This window comes from Stenella coeruleoalba, assembly GCF_951394435.1.
Source record: "Stenella coeruleoalba genome assembly, chromosome: 10".
In the NCBI taxonomy this organism is placed as follows: Eukaryota; Metazoa; Chordata; class Mammalia; order Artiodactyla; family Delphinidae; genus Stenella; species Stenella coeruleoalba.
The window spans coordinates 63,612,205-63,629,655 of NC_137156.1; the positions used below are offsets into that span (position 1 = coordinate 63,612,205).

At 41.3% G+C, this 17,451-nt stretch overlaps 1 protein-coding gene across 4 annotated transcripts in view; it reads right to left on the minus strand.

The window, feature by feature from the left end:
• LZTFL1 (leucine zipper transcription factor like 1) overlaps positions 1-17,451 on the minus strand; it is a 151,369-nt gene that overhangs the window by 83,274 nt on the left and 50,644 nt on the right. For 3 of the 4 annotated variants that reach the window (XR_013830159.1, XR_013830160.1, XM_079933938.1), the window contains exon 1: positions 2,908-3,033. The exons of the other annotated variant lie outside the window; for it this stretch is intronic. Coding sequence is in view for 1 of the 3 variants with exons in the window: in XM_079933938.1 (XP_079790064.1) it covers positions 2,908-2,910 (3 nt within the window). In the remaining 2 variants the exon portion in view is untranslated. Of the gene's footprint in view, positions 1-2,907; positions 3,034-17,451 lie in introns of those variants that run through there. 4 annotated transcript variants of the gene reach the window in all.

Genomic DNA, 17,451 nt, shown 5'->3' on the forward strand with positions numbered 1-17,451 from the left:
GGAAGAGATATGGGAACATATGTATATGTATAACTGATTCACTTTGTTATAAAGCAGAAACTAACACACCATTGTAAAGCAATTATACCCCAATAAAGATGTTTTTACAAAAAAGAAACTTTAAGAACAAAGCCAAACAAAAAGGGAATATATTACCAATTAAGATTAAAAAAAAAAAAAACTACAATGAGATATCATCTCACACCAGTCAGAATGGCCATCATCAAAAAATCTAGAAACAGGGCCTCCCTGGTGGCACAGTGGTTGAGAGTCCGCCTTCCGACGCAGGGGACACGGGTTCGTGCCCTGGTCTGGGAAGATACCACATGCCGTGGAGCGGATAGGCCCGCATACCGCAAAAAAAAATCTAGAAACAATAAATGCTGGAGAGGGTGTGGAGAAAAGGAAACACTCTTGCACTGCTGGTAGGAATGTGAATTGGTACAGCCACTATGGAGAACAGTATGGGGGTTCCTTAAAAAACTACAAATAGAACTACCATATGACCCAGCAATCCCACTACTGGGTATATACCCTGAGAAAACTATAATTCAAAAAGAGTCATGTACCAAAATGTTCATTGCAGCTCTATTTACAACAGCCAGGAGATGGAAACAACCTAAGTGCCCATCATCGGATGAATGGATAAAGAAGATGTGGCACATATATACAATGGAATATTACTCTACCATAAAAAGAAACAAAACTGAGCTATTTGTAATGAGGTGGATGGACCTAGAGTCTGTCATACAGAGTGAAGTAAGTCCAAAAGAGAAAGACAAATACCGTATGCTAACACGTATATATGGAATTTAAGAAAGAATAATGTCATGAAGAACCTAGGGGTAAGACGGGAATAAAGACACAGACCTACTAGAGAATGGACTTGAGGATATGGGGAGGGGGAAGGGTAAGCTGTGACAAAGCGAGAGAGAGGCATGGACATATATACACTACCAAACGTAAAATAGATAGCTAGTGGGAAGCAGCTGCATAGCACAGGGAGATCAGCTCGGTGCTTTGTGACCACCTAGAGGGGTGGGATAGGGAGGGTGGGAGGGAGGGAGACGCAAGCGGGAAGAGACATGGGAACAAATGTATATGTATAACTGATCCACTTTGTTATAAAGCAGAAACCATTGTAAATCAATTATACTCCAATAAAGATGTAAAGAAAAAAAGAAGCAGCTGAGTTCAGTAGGAGAAATAGCATTAGCCCAGGAAACAGCACTCATAAACGTTTGCTTCCCCATATGCACATATGTATACTATACGTACACGAATCACATCATTAGAGAGAAAACAGAATGAGTTGATGTGTGGTGTAAGTAGAGAAAGCACTGGATTAAAAACCAAATTTAAGCCTAGCTATGAAACTTTCTGTTAGCAAATCACTTAACCTCATTGACACCAGTTGTCAGCTGTTAAATCAGAGAAGATATGATGATCAGCTGTAAAATATGTAGAAATAGTGGGAGGTATCCAAATAGGGAAATCAGAATTTGTTTGAATTTTGTTGCAAAACGATTCTATTAAAAAAAAAATAGCTAAAACACAGAGCAAGAATCCTACCAGAGCACTGCCAAGCGAGTGTCCTGAAATTGTGCCATAAAGTGAGGGGAGAGTGGTGAAGGCGCCAGAAATGGTTCCCTATTCCTGACCATACTCCAAAGTCCATATACAGCTTTACCATGAGAAGTATAAGGATGAAAGTGTAATGATAAAAATGAACACAACCTAATAAAACCTATTATATACTGAATGCTTAATATTTTAACAGGTACTGGGCTATTTGTTCTATATGCATTATCTCATTTATCATTTTAACAACTGAAGTATACTTATTATCTGCAATTTACTAATGAAGAAACTGAGCCTGACCCCAAAACCTCAGTCGTTAAGCAAATTGATAGGAAGGAATTACAGAAGATAGAATGGGAGCAAATGTCAGCCTTCTTGTGACATCACCACCATTTTTTCAACTTGTTCCTGATATTTTAGGGAAATCAAGAGAATGAGAGGGACAAGCTCAAGCAGGGTAGGGAACGGTCTGTTTTGTTCACAGCTGTACCTTCAGCTGCAAGAGAGTGCTTGGGACATAGCGTGGGCTAAATAGGAATTCTGGTTGCTGAGGTATTTTACTAGCCCATTTCAGTGGTGCCCCCAACCCTGGAGTCATCTTTTTTTCTCAACACTTCAGTACTGTGCCTTCTTCTAAAAACGGTTGCTATTTAAGTTGGCATTCTATATACGCTGGAGGGATTAATGGGATATGTTCTAGCATACAGGAAAACGTGCCTTCTTTTGAACAGGTCAAAACACAAGAAATGTCACTCAAGTTTTCACAGCTATAAAATAGGGGCTGGAACTCTTACAGTTACTCTCACATCAGAAAGTTGTATTCAATCACATTCTTCCTCCTCGGCTCGTTAACATAATTAATGCTGCCAAAGTGTGTGTGTGTGTGTGTGTGTGTGTGTGTGTGTGTGTGTGTGTGTGTGTGAGCGCGCGCGCGCGCGCGTGTGTGTATCTGTGTCTGCGAGCGCGTAAACTTGGAGTTTTTGGAATCGAATGAGAATCCCGCTTTGAGTCTTCTGCTGGCAGCCGGTTCCCTCCAGCTCTCTTCGTCAGCCACCTGTGAAGAGTGACTTGCCCCGGGCACCTCAGGCAGGGGCGAGGAATGAAGCGACGCGGCGGAGCGCGGCTGCTAGGAGAGGGCTCCACCTAGGATTATCCCGGAAGGGCTTCGGCCGAGGCTAACAGAGCCTCTCGCACCCGGTGCAACCTCCCCTCCTCAGGGAGGCTCAGGGCCGGACTCAGACCCGCTGCAGGCCAGGGTATCACCCCGGGGCCCCGGCTCTGCATCTCTCCTCGGCGCGGGCCGGCGTTACCCGGCCGGCTACTCACCATGCCGGCGGACAGGAGTCAGCGGTCTGGAAAAGCGGGAGAGGCCAGGCGCGGCTTCGTCAGGCCCACCGTCTCCAAGGTAAGTTGGACCGCAGAGGACGCGGAGGGAGGGCGGGTTGTTTAGAAGCCTCCGGTTGCTAATGGCAACCCATGCACGTGACCCTGCAATTATGCACTTTTATTGGTCCTCAAGATGACGCGACAGGAAGTGCCTTGTGACCGGCCGACAGCCGCATGCGCATTTGCTCCCACAGCCGGGAAGTCCCTCCTTTTCGTGCCACGCCGACTTTGGGGAGGCCGCCGTTGCCAATGGTAACGGAAGTGGAGCGGCCGCCTGACTCCCCACCGCTCCCGGGATTCGCGGGGCATCTGGGTCTGCTTTGCTGCTCAGGGCTTGTCCTGCACTTCCTGTGACCTGGCGGCCCCGAGGGCCGTGGCCTCGACCGTTGACACCCGACCTTTTAACGGTCTCGTGGGGCGTCCCAGACTTATTTCTCTTCTCTCCCAACTGTTCCTACTTGGCCAAGATAGGCCAACAGCACCAGTGCTGCCAGGTTCCTGGATAGAGCTTTGAACGACTCACTCCCCACCGCTCCCATTTTTTCCCCTCTTACATTCTTGGTAAAAATGTCTAATATAGCACCTTTTTCCTTAAAAAAAAAAAATTGCAAACGGAATTAGTGAAAGAGCAGTGAATTTCAAACTATTATGCCTAGATCATCAGGGGGGCGTGTTGTACAAATGCTTCCCTGGCCTAACCCCCAGAAATCCTGAATCACTCTGGGTTTGGAATCTGCATCTTTTACCGACCCTCCAGGATTGATCACGGATCACTCTTTAAGAAACACTGTCCTTGGGACTTCCCTGGTGGCTCAGTGGTTAAGAATCCGCCTGCCAATGCAGGGGACATGGGTTCAATCTGTGGTCCTGGAAGGTCCCACGTGCCACGGAGCAACTAAGCCCGTGCGCCACAACTACCGAGCCTGTGCTCTAGAGCCCGCAAGCCACAACTACTGAGCCCATAGGCCACAACTACTGAAGCCTGTGCACCTGGAGCCCGTGCTCCACAAGAGAAGCCACCGCAATGAGAAGCCCACACACCGCAACGAAGAGTAGCCCCCCGCGCTCGCCACAACTAGAGAAAGCCTGCGCACAGCAACAAAGACACAATGCAGCCCCAAATAAATTTATATAAAAAAGAAACACTGCCCTAGAAGAAGCAGAGGTGTAGGAAGAGATGCATTATTGCAAATACTGGCGAGGGGGGGGGGTGGGGGGGAGGGGGAGTGGAGGGGGGAGGGGGTGGAGGAGGGGGAGGGGGTGGAGGAGGGGGATGGAGGTGTTGGGCTGGGTGGGTCAAAGGCAATGAATATGGGCCTAGGCCATTCAGTGGGCATTTCAGAGGCTCAGAAGACAGAAACACGAGCAGATACAATCACTGGGGAGGCTAAAAAGTGAGCCTCTCATGATAGACATTGAAATGAGAAGGAGCACAGAGCCGGGAGCTTTCTGAGAATCTGGGAGGCTCAAAACTGAGGAGAGGATATTTGGCATTATCCCTGCTCAGGAGAAGATAAGCTAATTTAGATAATGCTTATGGGGCTTATGTTGATTTTGGCTACTACACAATGCAATTTAAAATGGATCACAATTGAAAAAAAAAATATCGCAATTGGAACCTAAACACCTAGACAAGATTTTAGAGACCTGGTTCCACTTGGTTAATTTATGGATGAAGAGACTGAGAGCCAAGGTCACATGTCCAAGACTTCAGAGGGCTAGGTGGGGGCATCTGAAGCTTGAGTCAGTGATGAAACTAATACAAATATGTTTTTAAGAGCAAAACCAGAAAGCAGGTGTGAACTATTCTGGTACAGTGCATGTTAAATCATATTCTGGTTTCAAGAATTTCATTTTTCTTTTCATTTATCACCACATTCATTTTATTTAATATAAATTATATACTAAATTATGTACAAAGCTTAGTAATTGTCCCAAGAACTGAGCTCAATACTTTTTTAACTGGACACTTTAACTGCTAGAATAAAGTGACAGCAGATAAATTCTGTAGAATAAAGCTAACTTATCAATGGATGATGTCTTTAGAAAAAGAGGTGTGGCAATGAAAACATTTACTAGTTAAACGGTCAATACGGTAAAATGGAATTAATTTAAATGGATAATTTTCAATTCAGACAAAGTAAGAGGTAGAAGGAAATAATACTTTCAGATGAGGAAAGGCAGCTCAGAAAAGTAAACTGTCTTGGCCAGAGAAGCAGCAGAACCAGGTCTGGAATCCAAATCTCATGACTTACTGGCAAGAGTTTCTTGACCATTTCGTTCCAACCAAATACAGGTGACAGGTCTTTCTCTTCCCCTCTGTAAGTAAGGCCTCTCACCCTCTGTTTAGGGGAGCTTATGAGGTTCCCATTACTTGAAAAGCAGGGGTTGAAAGAGCAGTTTTCCAATTTGGATGGGGCTTCGCAAAATCTTGGGGCACAGTCAAGAGTCCTTTGCTTGGATGACCCAGGAACGATATGCAGGCAGTTGCCCGTGGAAGGACCTCAATCCTCAGGGACATGAACAGCTGACAAGGCTCTCCTGTGTGTAACGGAGCACTCCCAGGCATGGAAGGATGGCCTGGTGGCAGTGGCTTGGGTATGCCCCACTTCACTGGCCTCCCAGTAGTATCTGGGCAGAATCTCTGTCTCCCTGAAGGGTCTAAAGGGCAGGTTCTCAGCCTCCCATTATGACTCCCTCCAAGCTCAGTTAAATTTCTGCTTTACCATGCCATCCCTTACATTTCTGTTCAATGAGTGCTGGTCTAATTTGATAATAATAGTTGCCATTACTTAGTGCCTACAACAGGCTAGACATATTCCATTTCAATAGTTAATCCTCAAAATCTTTGGTTCTTTTCTTACTGCAGTAGGTATTCATTGAATTCACATAGAGAAAGGTCACTTTACTAGGTGCTGTGGACGCAAAGTAAAGAAGGAATTTCATAAACACTTTTATGACATTTAAATGAACAAAGTTGTTCACCAGTCTGCATTTCTAAGGAAACTTAAGTGCATTTTCCTGCTGGCAAACTCCTGTGCTTATTACTAAGTGTTATTAATGCAGGGGAACCAAAGCAGTGGGTGGATGATGCAAGTATTTCATTGGCGAATATGTTTGGGGCTTGGTGATTCTTTGTTATGCAAAGCTACATCAGCTGGTTATTTTAACTTAAAATTCTATTTTAATCTAAAATCTTCTGTACCAAGGATGTTATAATATCACTGTTAGCCCATCTACCCAGCTGAGTTGAATGTTGGTAGATAAGCTGTCTAAATAGTGTCAGCAAATATGAACATGTATTTTGGTTTTAAAGTGATGAATTTGGCTCGGGAAAAGACTGAGCCCATGCTTTGGGATGTTTACTAGCTTGAGTTGATTACCAAAGCAAACAGTTCAAGCTGTGAGGAAGAACATCTCCACCCTACTTTAGCAGTGAGCTTCTCAGCCTCATTCTATTTTTTTTTAATCACTGTGACAATTTAAAAAATGTGTTTGTGTGTGTGCATCCATGTGTATGTCCATTTGGAAGGACTGCATTATGGGAGGCGTACAAACAAGGCCATTATATACCTTTTAGCATAGTTCAATACCAATAAAAGGAAGATCAACTCTGTCTTTTTAGATTACTACAAAATGAGACTTTTATGAGTTTATAAATTACTAGTCTTAACACTGCGGCCACCAATTTCAGGGTGTTTAAAACCTAGACTAGGCAAAAGGAGGAACGGGAAGTTGATCGTGGTCTTCTTAGCAGCATTGACACATTGCTCCTTTCGCCACTATTTACAGAGTCCCTTTGTGTGCAAGGTTCTCTGGCCAAGATAGAATCTGAGGGACGAAGTGGAGGGATTTAGGAAGCCCCAGATTCCCCTACTCTATAAATCTTGGGTAAGGTTGGGGGACTAAGGTGAGGCTTTACTTAAGTAAAAAAGAGGAAATAATAAAGAAAATGATTAAGTAAAAACTAATACAGGTAGTTCCCCAAAAAAGTCTTGAAGATTATATGGGAAAGGAATGTTTGACGTTTGAGAAACACTGAACTGAGAGCAGGCAGGAAATGGTTAGGGGAAAATCATTTCGGGGGAGTGGATTATCTTGAAGAAGGAGCAGAGCCTTCAGCGTATGGCTTTGTACATGTAATACTACCAGGGTCCTCTGCAACTCCCCGCACCCTGCCCCATTACAACTGAGAAAGTAGCCAACATGTTAGAGAAGGGAAGAACACAGGATTCAAAGAGTCTTTACAGGAGCTATGGCATTTGATTGGGTCTCTAGTGGGCAAGAGGCTATTTTCAGTTATTCTATTTGCTCCTTCAGTCAGTTGGTTTCAAGATGCAGAGTGACCCGCAGAGTATTAGAGGGTGCTAACAAATTAGTGAAATCAGTATCACATGCTTTAAAGGAGGTCAGGCAAGGAAGTGGTTCACCATAGAGTACTACAACTCCCTTTAAGACTGTGTGGATGACGATAATTTCTTAGCCCAAATGATAGATTAGTTTCACTGATAAATCTCCAAAATTGAAACACCCCACAGGAAACAAACACCAAAAACATCAAAAACTGAAGACCACCTAAAAAAAAATGTTAGAAATTGGTTGTGAGGAATACCTCCTTGTGAGGTACAAGAAAAGTTTATTGTAACTATGGTGATATGCACCAAATCCTTATTCCACACCCTCCTGTGCACGTATACATTTGAGTTAGACCCCCAAGCTCAACCTTTGTGTTCAGCGACTGTTCATGGAAAACCCCATACACAACAGACATTGTGGGGAAGGGAACAATGAGCAAGATGGGATCTGTCCCTTTCAAACATGGCCTTATAATCAAGTCGAGGGAAAATGCAAGCTTGCAAAACGATCTCAGAGCAGACAGTAAGTGGAATGGGAGTTCAGAGAAGAGAAAGGTTACCTCTCTTGAAAGTAGAAAGGAGAAGTTCAGGAGAGTCTTTCAGAAGGCAGTGGAATTTGGGCTAGGCTTTAAAAGGTGTGTGGAAGAGTTGTGGGTCGGCATGATGATTGCGGGAAAGAAGACTGTCCTGCACAAAGAACCAGAATTTTCATCAGGTGAGGCAGAAGAGCTGTCCAGAGACGTACTTTTAAATTTGTTATTATTTCAAGGGTCAAACTACAAAAAGAGATACGCAACGATGGAGTATCTATTCCAGTATCTTATTCAGGAATGCGGGCCTTCCTAGATCTGTGATCTTTGCTAAATGTTTACCTGGACTACTGTCAATGGAAAGATGTTCACCAATTGCATCCCATCTTAGAAAACGGAAAACAGACTCAAATTTGCTCAGGAAGTTTTGCCTACAGAGATGGGGCTGCGCAGTCCTTTTATAAAGTCTGAATGTCCTAGTGCAAACTGTGTTCATGGATGGAAGTTTTCTCAACGGGATAGGTAAATAGAAGGCAAAAGGAAATGTCATTCTTGGTTGGTCTATACTTGTTTGTCTTTCCCACTACTACATTTCAAGCTCCTTGCAGGATGGAATCTTTATTACATGATCAACCTGAGCCCCCCAGCAAGGGCTCGGCTATAATATCTCTGAGCAGTGCTTGCAGAATTGAAATGAAATTTAGCAGGAACATCTCAACAAACATTCGTGAGTTCCTGCTGGGTTCCAGGCACTGTATGTTTGGCGGGGGACGTGGTTGGCCCTGGGCACGCTGCCTCTTAGAAAACGTATCGTGTATTATCAAACATCCAGCTATCCCTATTTCCTATATTAAATGTAATGGTGAGTTTGGTTTATATAACTTTTATAATCATGAGTCTTTGAGAATGAATTATTTAGTTCTTGTGATTTAACACTTAAATTTTTATATAAACTACAAATTGAATTCTAGTTGATCAGTTGACTTAATGTTACATTTTGAAGATATCCCATAAAACTAGTACTAATTTAGATTTTGTGCTTTTCTTTTCATATCATGGGCTCACACCATTTTATTATATATTATATTTTATTATATATCATATTATATAATATCATATATTATACATATTATATAATATCTGCAGTATTTTATTTCAGATCTCACATATTTTACAGGCCTTAGGCTCTGTGTCTTAAATGCCTATTGGATGTTGGGAGAGCAAAGAGGATTGAAACAAGTCCCTGCTCTCCAGGCTCCTGTGTAGCAGGAGAGATAGACCCATTAGAAGGTCACGTTCATATAATGTGGTCACCTTTTGGGAAACGAGGTAAGGGGCACTTAGTTCAATCTAGGACTTCAAGGAAACCACTGAGGAAGATCCCTGAATTGAATCTTGAGGGATTGTCAAGAGTTAGCCTGGGAAAGCAAGGCAGAAAGGGTAGAGGGAACACAACAAAACCTGAAACAGTCCAGCGTGTGAATTCCTAACAAAGCTTAAATAATAGGTTAGCCTCTACTTTTAGGAATTAATGCTGCCAAAAATCTCATTGCTTTGCTAAAAATATTGGTGAATAAGTCATGAGTAGAACAACAAATTACCTTCACAGGGAAAAAAAATAACCCAACACACTAAAAACCAAAGGGATATAAAGACAAGTTATATCTCTACAACTGTTATTGTCTAAAAGGGAGCAGAGCGGGAAGTCTGGGGTACTAGTGCTATGATAATATTCTGTTTCATGATCTGGGTGCAAGTTATGTGTTTTTAGTTTGTGAAAATTAATGAGCTATACCCTTACATATATAACTTCAATAAAGAGTTTGAAAATTTAAATGCCTATACATGTATGTATGTATTTGTGTACAGATACTTCAATTAAAGGGTTTTAAAAATGCTTAAAAAAAAAAAAAAAGGTAGGTTATATATGTGGTTAACTGCTATGATTGAGGCTAAGACACCTATCAAAGGCACTGGTGATAACCTAAGGGGAGGATGTCTTTCCAGAACTGGAGTGTATTTATCTGACTTGCACTTGGTCAGCCTGCAAAGACTCCCCAGCACCATCAGGTACAGTGGAAGAGAAGTGTGGTAGGGGCAGCTTTATTAAATCATCCACGAACAAACCGGTGGAGACTAACTCTGAACATCTAACACTCACAGAATCAATAGCTTCACTGAACAGAATCGGACTTCAATGGTCCCTAATTGTTCTTATCTGATATAATTTGGTCTTATTTTAAAATAGCAAGACCTGAGCATAAGTCAGAAGACAACGCAAACTTTAAGGACAGAAACAGTTTCTCATTTTAAGAGATTTAAAGTGTGAATTTCTATATTTGATTTTGTGTGTGAGAAACCATTAAAACCACGGAGTTGGCTTTTTTCCTAGGATCTCTGTTTGTATCCACATAAGAAGGTTCTGTCTGTGTGTTGAGAGATTGTCCGTATGCCCAATGTATTTTTCAGTTAGAATTTACAATATTGTGAAGATTTGTATCTTTAAAATGGATTTTTTTTTTTTTTTTTTTTTGCGGTACGCGGGCCCCTCACTGTTGTGGCCTCTCCCGTTGCGGAGCACAGGCTCCGGACGCGCAGGCTCAGCGGCCATGGCTCACGGGCCCAGCCGCTCCGCGGCATGTGGGATCTTCCCGGACCGGGGCACGAACCCGTGTCCCCTGCATCGGCAGGCGGACTCTCAACCACTGCGCCACCAGGGAAGCCCAAAATGGATATGTATTTTTAAATTCTCTATGATGTGAGTCATCATAGCTGTCATATTTTGCACACTGAACTGTGTTTCAGTAACAAATGCTTCATGTTTAAAATGTGATATTTAGTTTAATCCTCAAAGCAACCCCAGAAGATAAATACTTCCTTCTTCCCACTACTGCGACCCTCAACACACAAACCCTTGTAAGGACTGGTAGGCTGTGCCTCCTTCACAGTCACCTACTGACCAGTTCTTGTCTCTAGTTACCCACTGCCACCTGTCTTCCATCATCAACCATCTTCCACCAACCTCCAGATCATTCATGCCTTCAAGCACCCTCGAGGCCTATCACATCTGGTTCCAGCCTATCCTGCCATCCCAGAGGATGACCCGGCTAGCGCCCCTTTGTCCTGGCTCTGCCTGATGCTCTCTGGCAACCTTGAGCGCTATTTCACTGTAGCACCTACTCTGTTCCCCACATCCCATCATAGCCCGAAGCTGCTCCATTGCCGTGCTGACAACTCAGAAGTGACTCTCTGATCATCACCAGCTATCTGAGTTGCTCCAACTCCTGCACTTTCCTTCAACCTTGCCTCTCACCTGACTGTGAGCTAACTGTGATCTTGTGAACCTTCTATTTTCTTCTGCTCTAGCATCCCTTCTCCTTGACTCACTTCTCCTGGTCCCACTTCTAGACCTCCAGGTCATCACTCCACCAGGAGAAGTTTCTATTTCTCACCAGTTAACTCTGTTACAACACCAACTTGACCAACCTTCAATCCTCCCAGCCATCCATTTTCTTGTTATTGTTCTTGCTCCAAAACCAGAGAATTCACATAAATAACTGTATTTACTTCATAAAATCTTTTGAGCTTTTTTTTTTTTTCCATTTCCTCTGGCCTTTACAGCTGCTTAGACATATTCTGGCTCAGCTCCTGTCCCACGTCACCCAAGTGGCCGTCCCCTAAAGTTTCCTAGTCCTTCAGCATCATCCCTCTCCCTTCTCTTCAATCCCCACAGATGATCCCCTTCTGCTTTTCCAGAAGGGTAAGCTCCCCTGATGTCCCTGCATTTACGCTCACATTTTCTTCATCAGTAAGTGAGGAAATATTAAAGATTATTAACACTTGGCATTGCCTAGAGCATAAGGAAAACACATTCTTTAAAACTTTGGTAGGAGGATAAAGGGCATAGTGGGTCTTTTTTAGGAGGACAAACTGGAAATTAGTATCAAAACTGAAAATGCACATGCCCTCTGACCCAGTGATTTGTCTTCACTTCTAAGAATTGATTCAAGAAAAAACAAGAGTGCAAAGATGTATGTACAGAGATATTTACTGTGGTTTTGATGTGGTAAAACTCCTGAGACTGTTTAAACGTTCCTCTTTTGGGGGAATGACTAAATAAATTGTGCTGCAATAAAGTGGAATTTTCTGCAGCTGTCAAAAAGCCCAGGAAGCATCCAATGTGCACCGACACGGGAAGATCTCTATAACATATAATAAAATGACAAAATCAAGTTGGCGAACAGTCATAGTAAGATCCCACTTACTTAGTTGTAAATGCACATACAGACAAATTCAGAAAGGTGAAGCACTAAACTCCTTATACCCAAATCCAGGCAGGGGTAATAGAATGGTGACAGGCGTGGGAGGTGGTTGATCCCTATGTTATACATGCCTGTAATTTTAATTTCGTTATTAAGCAGTCATTACTTTTATAATTTAGTGACATAAAGAGAAAAAAAAATCCGACACTAAAACACCCTTTTGTTACATTTGTCATTGTTTTATGTGCTCACCACAATCAAGGCGCCTTCCTTCTGAGGGTCAAGCCTCACTTCTTTTCTCAAGACATGAGGCAGAAATTTCAGGTCACCAAGAGACCTGGAAGGAGACCACCCAAAGGTGGTCACTCCAAACGCTACTGCCGACATTTAGATATTTTCACTTTGGTCACAGCCCTCTGCTGTTAACTTTCTTCCTCTTTTTTTTTTTCTCCAGAGGACTGAGCAGATATTTTATAGCAGAATTAAACAAGAAGCTGGCATGTGTCTTTGGACACAAAGGTGCACTGTACAGGAATAGTAAAACCATTAGGCTCATTTGCTTTACTGCATTACATGGAATATCTTTTATGGGAAAGGTGCATATCAATTTTGGTGTGACTTACACCAAAATTATCAATGATTATCCATCATGGTTTATTATTGCCACCCTTCTTTCTGGAAATAGAGGGCAAGATTATTAAATGCATGCTGTGTATCTCAGGGGCTACACCGATAATCTAAGTTCTCACCTTATCTTATACAGCACCCACATAACTTCTCCTTTCCCTACTGATTCTCAGGAGAAACTCTTGTCTAAGGCTAAGTATGATCCAGTTCTCATGGTCCCACCACCTCCTTCTACCTCTGCTGGGACTCAACTCCATCACACATATGTATATATACATATATTTAGCTCCTATTCTGCATTCTCTTTCTCTCTCTTTGATCCGTCCTCAGTTTAAAATTATGCTCGTCTCCTCCAGATTAAAAATGAAACGAAACAATAACAAACGTTAACCCCAAACCAATGCGTCCTTTGTCCAAACTTTTCCTATAATCGGCTCCCCTAACTTGTTCCTTCTCTTTATTGCTAAAATCTTTGAGGAGATTACTCCCTGATGACTGTTCACACTTCACAGCTCAGTCACCCCACAGTCTGGCTTTTTTTCCTCTTCCCTACTGAAACAGATTTCTCAAAAGCCATCGAATGATCTCCTAGTTGCCAAATCTAATATGTCGTCTGAGTCAGCCTGGCAGCATTTCACAGTGTGGATCGCTTCCTTCTTTACACTCCCTTGGCTTTTTCTGCTCTAGTCTCTCCTCTCTGTTTCTTCTTGCTCTCCACCATTGGCTCTTCTTCTGTTCCCCTCTGAAAAGTGGTGTCCCTTGGGGTCTCTCCTCAACTGCTTTGTCTTAACACTGCACCCTCCTCATCTGTGTAATTGCATTCATTCTTAGGGTTTCATCTCTCACGTATGAGGATGACAATCTAAGCTGCACCTTCAAGCCATGTTTCTCACCTGCATACCCAATTTATATTTCTAGAAGCTTACAACTTGTATTTCTAGGTTTTCTCCAACTGAGTGTCCCAAAAGCTATGTAAAATCAACACATCTAAAGAGAACTCATAACCCACCGGTCTGTCTTGGTCCTGTTCCATCACCAATCAGTTTACCACCATCCACCAGTGAGATGATTCAGAGTCCTCCATGAGTTCTCCTTTCTCTTCTGCTGCATATCCTGGGATTACATCTCCTGAATTAACTTGTAAAATTACCACCCTCCCCTTCATTCTCACAGCTACTCCCCTAGTCCCATTCCTCTTAACTGCAATAAAAACACACACAAAAAAATGTCAACAAAACCAAAACAAAATTCTCATTTGTCTAAAGCACTTATTAATTTACAGAGCTTTCTCCTACTTGAATTTAGACCAGCTTCAGGGAAAAGCTGTGGAAGGTTGGGTGAGTGGGGTACAAAGTGATGGATATTGTCTTCCTTCCGCATGAAAGGAGAGCTCAAAATAAAAATTTAATTGCGACTTGGAAAATCAAAGTGATGATTCTTGCACATCTGACTCTGTGGACTGAGAAGTATACCAATTACACCAACCTAGAAGTTAATCATATTGACAAAATTGCCCAGTTGCTCATATTTAAATATTTAAAATATTTAAAATTGCCCGATTGCTCATATTTAAATATTTAAAGTAAAAAATTTAAAAACCTGCTAGAGATTTTATTGGCAAATAGGCTGAAAGACCATTTGGTTTTAGTTTTTAGTTCTGATGTGTAAAAAATAGTTTTGTGATTTTTCAAATCAGTTAATCATAATGATAATTTTATCAAAGATGCGCCAGTTTGCATGCCTCCTAATTTTGCATTTTTCTTGTGAAATGCATTAAATGAACGGGCCATCATTTTTTTTTAAAGCTTTTCCAGGGATTTCACACTTTTACACACTCAATTTTCAGGAAGAAAAAATACTGGCTAATTTATATCCCTTTCCAAGAACAGTGAATAAGTACATAAATAGTAGATTAAAAATAAATGCTACCATCTTTGGCTCTTTTAACAACTATCAGGGTGTGTTGTCAAGAAGAGAACACCAATGCTTCACAAAAGAATTATTTTATGTTTCTCTTCTTTACTCTGAAAGATTCTTGAGAGGCTTGTATTTTTAAGTACTTTAGCCAAAATAGGAATTAGCCCTTCAACATTACCTCCAAGGTCAAGGGAAGATTGGGAGACTCTAGGGTATAGGACTGCTGGGGTATAAACATGGTGACAGAGAAGCATTCAAAGTGACAGGTAAACTAAATAATATACTTGCTTACATTTTTACTTAGTGTTATTGAGATAATTTGTTATTATCCCTAATAACTTTTGTTATCCTTTGTTAAAGTTAAAATCAGATGCCATATTTTACAACCTGTATTTATATGATATAAATACTATAAAAACAAAAACTAAAAAAAGCAACCTCAATTTAAAAGAATAGAAATCTTGAGAGAATGAGAAGCTGTAGACATGACTGCTTTGAAAGTGCCTTGTTTATTAGATCTAAAGGAAAAGGACAGTCAACTTTGTTAAATCTGGACTCATATTTTATCTCACCAAAAAGCTGAGTCTGTGTTTACTAAAAGAGCAAAGAGTTTTCCTGTAATGTCATCATTAAAAAAAAGTAATTCTAAGAATTGTTGATTTGAAGCTCGACAAGCTTCAAATGTTTGCAATATTTGTTATGGGATGTTTACAGTAGAAATCAGTATTTGTTCATTCACAGTTACAAAACGTGGGTTTCAGAGAAGAGCTGATTTAGTTTACCAACCTTATTCTCACTGACTGGGAACTCACAGGCTTCCAGGAAGCTCTCCAAGAAATAACACAGTTGGAGGTGTTGCTCCTTGTAAAAATTATTTTACAGGTAAAAAAAAATACAGCTCTAACAGTTGGACTTAAAACAAAATGCAGGATCTCGCTTCTCGGGAAAGCGCAAATTTATAATACGATATGTGGGGCAGAAATGAGAACTAATCTCTTCCTGTATGTAAAAAAATTGCTTTGCAGAGATAACTTTTCATCTTACAATTAACCTAAAAGTCTGGTCTAAATTTTCTAATCCATTCACACCTATCAGAAGAATGTCTGACCCTCTCCAGGCCTCTAATTTATGCTGGTACTTTCATCTTTAACCAACAAGAAACATCAGTGCACTAGTTCTCATTTTCAAATGGCGAAAAGTAATAGGTGAACGAACATGGATCTTTCAGAGAGAACATCACATGGAATACTTATTAAATAGCATAAAGAATTGAAATAAAATTCACTTCCTTTTTGAAAAATAAGGGTTTGGGAAACCTGAAATGGAATGGCATATTAATTATATATTAATCATAGAATATGGCTCTGCTAGTCTCTAAGGATCACAGCATGATGAACAGCCACTGTTATTTTAGAGGGAGAAAATGAAGATTTAATGTAGATTTTAAAATTTGCAGCTGTAAGTAATAATTTATTCAAGAAATGATGCCAAGAGAATGAAAGAAGAGTATGTCCATGAGTGTATGTATGTGTGTGGTATGTGTGTATGTGTGTGCATATATCTGTGTGGTATATGGATGTGTGTGTATATATGTGTATGGGTGTATATGCATGTGCATGAATGTATTGGTGTGTGCGTGCGTGTGTGTGTGTGTGTGTGTGTGTGTGTGTGTGTGTGTTAGTGCGGAGGAACAGAAATGAATAGGAAAGGACTTTGGAGCCCTAAGATAATTCCGATGGTGGATGGGGCATTTATCACGAGCCTATCTTAATGCTTTTTGTAGGTGATAAAAATAATAGCATCAGCAAACAAAAACCATCTATTTTCTCATAACAGAGTTCTGGAGTTCTCTTTGGCAGGTAAAGATTATCTTTGCCTGAAGTCAATCTTTTATTATTTTAGATTTTCTCAAAATACTTAGGCCAGGCACCTATGTTTTCAGTTAAGGCCACTATGTGACTTTCAGAGCACGTGGAACACAAGAATCATCTTGAAAATGGATCATGAAGGCCTGACAGGGCTCTAGGGGAGCTTTACAGTGTAGAAAAGGTTGGTTCTCATCTGGTCTCATTAACACTGGCACAATGAGGAAACTCAGCTAAAGCTGTTTATAATAAACATGGAATACTTAAGTGACATCTTTCCCACCTTAATTTTAAAAATCACTATTTTTCTGCTTCTAGGAGGGATTTTCAGCTTAAGTCTCTGAACTGACACCTGATCTGGTCCACTGTCAACATATCCATACTTAACTCTCGTTTGGGCATATTTCTTCTGGGTCTTTTATTTGGGGTTATTTTTAGAGAGAAGAAAAAAAAAATGTAACTCTATTTAGCACAGGGTCCAAGTACACTGGCCTTGTAGGAAGGAGTTTAGGCCAGAGACATAGGCATCGTTTCTGGGAAACTAGAGCGGGCCTGGCAATAGCATTTATTCCAAACCTGCTTAATCTCAGTATAGATACTCTTTGTGGGTAGTAGAGTTATTCTGAGAGAATGCAAAGAAGAAGAGGAAAAAAAAAAAACACCCTTCAGAGATCAAAACTTCAGAGGGCAAAAGTTCAAGGGAGGATTTATTTTTAATGTTAAAAGGGAAGATGGATTGTGAGTAAACTCGAGAACATTGATGAAAATGCAATAGCTCGGAAAGCCCAGAGTGCTGTTTGGTTTGCTGAGTGTTTGTTTTACTCTGAGCCACAAGCCTATCCAACACATCTACCTTATTCCTAAAAGGTCTGTCTAACTGGCTGCTAGTCTCACATAAAACCATTTACCTCAGCTTCAACGTTTGTGC